Raw genomic sequence first — 6,000 nt, 5'->3', positions numbered from 1 at the left:
GCCCATTCTTAATTGCCTGAAGGGCAATTGAGTGTCAATCACATTGTTGTGGGTCTGGAATCATATGTAGGCCAGACAGGGAAAGACAGTAGATTTCCTTCCCTAAAGGACATAAGCTTACCAGAAGGGTTTTTATGACAATGAAAAATGGTTTGCTGTATGGTCACCATTAGTCTACCTATCAGCTCTGCATTCATTCATTCACTCACTTCACACAGTCATCGAAGGGCTCAGAATGAATGCAGTGCAATGTATAACTTGATCAGTTGTCAAAGTTTTTGACAAGTTTAAATCTTTTAAATCTACATCATATACACTCTCAAGGAATACAGGAAAGTCTCACATTCATCACACATTGATTTAAGTTACTTGACTCTGAACACAGAATTTCAACTCAGATTTGCACTGTGGCAAACAAATCCTTCTGTCCCAAGTCAAACTGCACCTCCTAGTAGAAAGTTAGAGGGGAGTGGTTCAGATCAACCCATTATACTGCTCACCATCCAAATACGCCTGAATGCACATTAGTTCAGAGATTCAGTGTCGAGATTTCAGTGGTTTGATACTTCTGACTAAAGCATTAGTCGAAATGTATGAGCAAGAAATGAAAAAAGGATTTTAAAAAAATGAAATAAGAAGAGATTTACCTGATCTTTGCAATGCCTCAACTAGCTAATTTTGTATTTGCAGAACATTAAACTGGATGCCACACTGCACGGTTTATTCTTGATTTCTTTTGTGTTGCAAAATAAACCTCAGTTTAACAGATTTATCTGGAAACTTTGCTTCCTCTGAAATTGGATCACTGTTGGCATGATCATCTAAATAACCTCTCTCAAAAGTCCTAAACTGACTGTTCAAACACTGGAAATACTGTATCACTCTCATATTGGAGCATCCTGGTTATAGCTATCAGATGCTTTGCATCATTTATTGGATAAAAATATTATCACACTCAGAATTGGTTCAATATAAATGTAATTCCAAGGCAACATGATGGCTAACACTGTAAAGAGAAAAGTTATCAAATTGGCAAAATTGAAGCACTCTTCTAGATTGGGGCCAGAAAGCATTGTTATGGTTATGTAGATGGACTTTTGCACCTAAAACTCTCATATATAACCTGAGAACATTTGAACCAACATGGGATATGCCAAAGAAAATGTTGCATTGTGAATATCACTCAGCATAGAAAGATTACCAATTCTTATGGTATAAAAGCTAAATAAGCAGGGATCTGGGAGGTAGACTATGATGTTTTACAACACATATTGGCTCTATACAGAACTTGAGATGTAAGAGTCTCACGTTTCCCCCAAAGTAATGGTAAATTCGCAATATATCCAAAAGTTTCTCTTTGTGTAAACTTATGGTGTCAAACTGGTGATGAAATTAAATAAAGTTGAAGCCAAGCTGCTTTTTAGATTTAATACCATTCTTCTGGTTCTGAACATAGCAAAAAACGAGCCCTGAGAAAAAAAGAGAGACTGACCAAGGGTCTGCTCACACTGGATGAGTTTGTTAAAAGTTGTGTTGTAGACGGAGACCGTGCAGAAAAGCAGCAACACCAGTCATAGAGTACACTTGTATGGCAGTCTAATCTAAACAGTGACAGTCGGTAAACATCAGTTTCACCAAACACAGCAGCATTTCAAGTTTAGGTAAGCCCAGAAAATAATCATGAATCAACCATCCAATTTGCTTTCTCCTACCTGCCACCTACTGTGCACTTTTCCTGTAGGAGCGAGATAATTGGAGACTTTTGATTTTTCTTCACAAAAAGAACACAGTTGGCACAAATTCTTGAGCTAAATAAAACTAGAGAGCAACTGAGTGTTCAAAGGCCTTCCCATTAGATGGCAAATTCAAGATTTTCAGCTCACCACTCTGCAAATCAACAACCACTACTAATAGAACAGAAGACAGATAGCAGATTGACATATAGAAAAAATAAGTCATGGTCCTAACTGAATCTTGGGACTGGTTAGTTCAGTTAGCTAGATAGCTACAGCCTGGATCAGATTAATGTCAACAGTATGATGTTTGACCCTCCCTCCTTCTGGCTGGAATGGGCTTAGAATGTGTCTCCACAATCCACTCTTAAGGAAAAATTATGATACACCTGCTAAGCTGCAGTGAATAATTGCCAAGGAACTGCCTTCAGGCACAGAACTCAAAAAAAAAGAGGATCTGTGTGGGCCAATTGGGAAACATTTTCAAATATTCTCATACACCAACAAACAATATGCAAATCCAATTTTAAAGATCCTACAGCATTATCTTGATCAATTAAGGCAGATACCCCCAGTGTCCTGAAAACAAATTATCCCTTAATCAAATTCATAGAAACAGATTACTGATGTGTTTGGTGGTCAAGCAAAACTTTATATAATAAATGCAAGTCTAACACAAAGAACAAAACGTGAACTGGTTGGTTTGGAGACAGCATTTGCAACTATGCAACCTGAAACTTCTATTCCAATTTTAACAGCAAGAGTGATGTACGAAGAAGAACAACAAAACAAGAACAAATCTGAAGAAAAATAATCTGATGTAATCTTGGGTGTTTTAGGATAAATCAGAATATTTGTAGGATAAAGTAAGTCTTGCATCATGTACAAATGAATAGTACAGTATTGCGTTTATCAACTAAAATGAGGAGGAAAACAGACCGTCATTACTATTTTCCATCATCAATACTTACTTTACTATGAAATCGACAGATTAAAATGATGGGGTACGAGGTTAAAAAAAAGTCTTAGGCTAAATAAACTAAATGATCAGATGCTCAGAACTGAAGTGGATAGATTAAGCCACAAGTCATCAATCAAATCCTAGTTTCAAATTTCTTGATATTTAACTGGATTTAGTAAAATCATGTGGCCTTCTCAAAAAGCTTCCAGAAAACATCTTTACCTTCACCCTCAGCTGTTCTGACATCCAACAGAATAAAACAAGGTTTAAGTTTAGAGGTAAGCTTTTTTTAAAAAAAAACAAAACAGTAAATCTACAGTAGTCAGTTTATAATCACTCCATTTGTTGACAAAATTCTCAAAGAAGAAAGTGAGGACTGCAGTTGTTGGAGATCAGAGTTGTGCTGGAAAAGCACAGCAGGTCAGGTAGCATCCGAAGAGCAGGAGAATCGACGTTTCGGGCATAAACCCAAAACATCGATTCTCCTGCTCCTCGGATGCCACCTTACCTGCTGTGCTTTTCCAGCACCACACTTTCAACAAAATTCTCAAAGTATTTAAGGATATAATCAAACTCAATTTCAGCACATTTTTGATTACTATCATAGATTCCCATTCTATTTGTCAGTCTTCCCATTGGCAGTTGTTTATCTACTGGTAAATCTTCTACATTTTCTATCAATGTGCAGTTAACCATAATTTCCAAATGCATTTTTGAGGTAATTAGGTTAAAGCATGATCAATAAGTTGCATATGTGACACTTAGTACTGCATATTTTCCACAAGGCCAGGCTCATGCTAAACTTACTGCTTAATTACATAGAAGTTAATAACATCTTTCAAAGTACTAAAATATTTAGTTGCCTTTTTCAACTTTACCATAAAAATGTTTCACAACTAAGCCTGATGCAAATTAGACTCCTTTATATTCTGGCTTTATTATTTTTATGCAGTTAAAGACAAATTCCTCAGAGTAAAACATATCAGATTCAAACGTCATCTCTATTGTAACAACCTTTAGAGGTAAACAGCACACCTTGATCTTTAGATTATTTTTTAAAAGTTACCTTTGTTACAGATGTTGCAGATGTTATTTGGTCCTTCATTATGCTTTTTGACATGATCAGTCATATAAGCTGCACGTAGATATTTCCCACACACTTGACAGGGGACTTTTTCCTCATGGCATGTCAAATGCGAACGCAGGCGGTCTTTGGTCGCAAAGGAAGCTTCGCAGGTCTGTAGGAACATGTGAACAAAATGGAAATCATTCTGGTAGCCTGACAGTACCAGTGGTGTCAGCTGTGGCTCAGTTAATCTCACTTTTGCTTTTGAGTCAGAAGATTGAGAGTTCAAGGCCAACTTCAGGAACGGAGCACAAAAATCAAGCCTAATACTCCAATGCAATGCTGAGGAATGCAGTGCAACTAGAGGTGTAGTCTTTTGGATGAGGCATAAACCAAGTCACCACCTGTCCTCTCAGGTGGACCTTTTATTTATTTGTTTTTCAGACAATGGACATCACAGGCTAGGTCAGAACTTTTTGGCCATCTGTAATTGCCCTGAGAAGGTAGTGGTGGAGCTGTCTTCCGAACTGCTGCAGTTCATGTGATGTTGATACACCTGCAATGTTACTAGGGAGTATCAGATTTTTTAACACAGTGACAATGAAGGAACAGTCTTACATTTCCAGGTCAGGAAGGTTGTGATTTGGGGGGGCTTTGCAGCTGATTCTGTTCCCATGTATCTGCTGTCTTTGTTCTTCTAGGTTCTGCTGAAGCATATAATCACTTTTTGAATTTAAGCAAAACCCATCATCTATCACAAAGAAGATATACAATAAACAATTTATTTTTAGTGCTAGATAAAACTAAAACCAAGTGTGTATATATACGTCCTCTAATCATCAAGTCTCAGTGTAATACCTATGATTGCACATTATCTGTCAATTGCAGCTTAAGACTGCTAGTCATATATAGTATGTCAAATGGATGTGAGATGACTGTAATGCTTGGGACTGGATTCTCTTCACTTGGGAGAATGTGGTTTTACTTTTAGTCCACTTAACTCTTAAGTTTTAAAAGCACCAGGATGATAGAAGCAGGTATTTTTCTCTGTTTACAAATCCCCAGTTTACGAATCCGTTGGTGTGGCTTTCAGTTCAGAATCATTACAAATAGTAATTTTCTCTGTGACAACTCCAATGCTTAGATACCTGATGGAATTGATAGCCAATGCACCAATGTCTACTTGAGGAAATAGATTTGACCAAACATTTTGTTCCAGCATTTAATTTCTGAGATCACATGTTGAATTCCTCTTGTAACTTCCTTAAGTGTGCACAGACAATTTTTTGGGTGGGATCGTTTACCTTTGCCTTTGATTTTTTGCACATTTTGTTCAGACTTGAAATGCTGCAGCATATTTGCTTTGTCTATGTCCTTTTCCTGCAGTTAAGAGTTGAGCTCATTCAGTTTTGACATTATATCTGTAAGGAATCCAAAGTCAAACAACCATGCATTGTCTGACACTTCAGTGCAGATTTTTCCTTGATTTAAGAACAATGGCTATTTCAGGCATCAGATCTAAAAAGAAAATCTTTGAAGGATCTTCTTTTGACTTAAGCACCTCACAACAGCCTAGAGGATTAGTTCACCATTAGTTGCATCAAGTTTATGAAGTGAAATGCAGGAAAGTAGATAGGAGGAATTTCGAATCAGCCATAATCCTATTGAATGATTTTGCAGTCCACAATAGCTTACTCCTGTTTCTAATTCTTACGATTTAGTGGTCTTATGTAATAAGAATTCAAACAAGCAGTGGTGAAAAGTTTTTGGATGAATCTGATTTACAATCTTAATAACAATTTTCAATGCATAAGAAAAGTCCATACTTTACTCAATAACGCTTACTGGTGGATTAAACAATGGTAATTGGCAAAAGAGGGTCATTTCTCCAACAAAGCCTGCATTTGTGCCAAAGGTGGCTGGTACGTTATCAGGTGCGATGCAAGTCAATTTCTTGATTGGAATGCTTTTCTCAAACAACTACCTTCTGAATTTGTTGCAGAGATCCTCATCCTTTGTCTGTCTCTCACAGACAAAAGTGAGAAAATCATCTTTAGTTATGCCTTTAAATCCCATGCACACGAAAATAAGTATCTGGGCCATGTCCATCACGTTGATCAATTAATTGACTGCAGTGAGGCGCATTCACACTCCTTCAGGTCCTCTTGTAGTTGCTGAAAGACATCTTTGGACAAAACATCCACTCAGCTTGCAACTGTGGAATTACCAAGTAACATGCT

At 37.1% G+C, this 6,000-nt stretch overlaps 1 protein-coding gene across 2 annotated transcripts in view; it reads right to left on the bottom strand.

The window, feature by feature from the left end:
• The window catches only part of patz1 (POZ/BTB and AT hook containing zinc finger 1), a 59,263-nt gene that overhangs the window by 12,999 nt on the left and 40,264 nt on the right, over positions 1–6,000 (bottom strand). For both annotated transcript variants that reach the window (XM_043716128.1, XM_043716129.1), the window contains exon 3: positions 3,761–3,932. In XM_043716128.1, the coding sequence (XP_043572063.1) occupies positions 3,761–3,932 (172 nt within the window). The remainder of the gene's footprint in view (positions 1–3,760; positions 3,933–6,000) is intronic.

This window comes from Chiloscyllium plagiosum, chromosome 25, assembly GCF_004010195.1.
Source record: "Chiloscyllium plagiosum isolate BGI_BamShark_2017 chromosome 25, ASM401019v2, whole genome shotgun sequence".
NCBI classification, from domain to species: domain Eukaryota; kingdom Metazoa; phylum Chordata; class Chondrichthyes; order Orectolobiformes; family Hemiscylliidae; genus Chiloscyllium; species Chiloscyllium plagiosum.
Note: the sequence above shows the minus strand (reverse complement) of the source record. Positions and strands in the feature narration are given on the sequence as shown.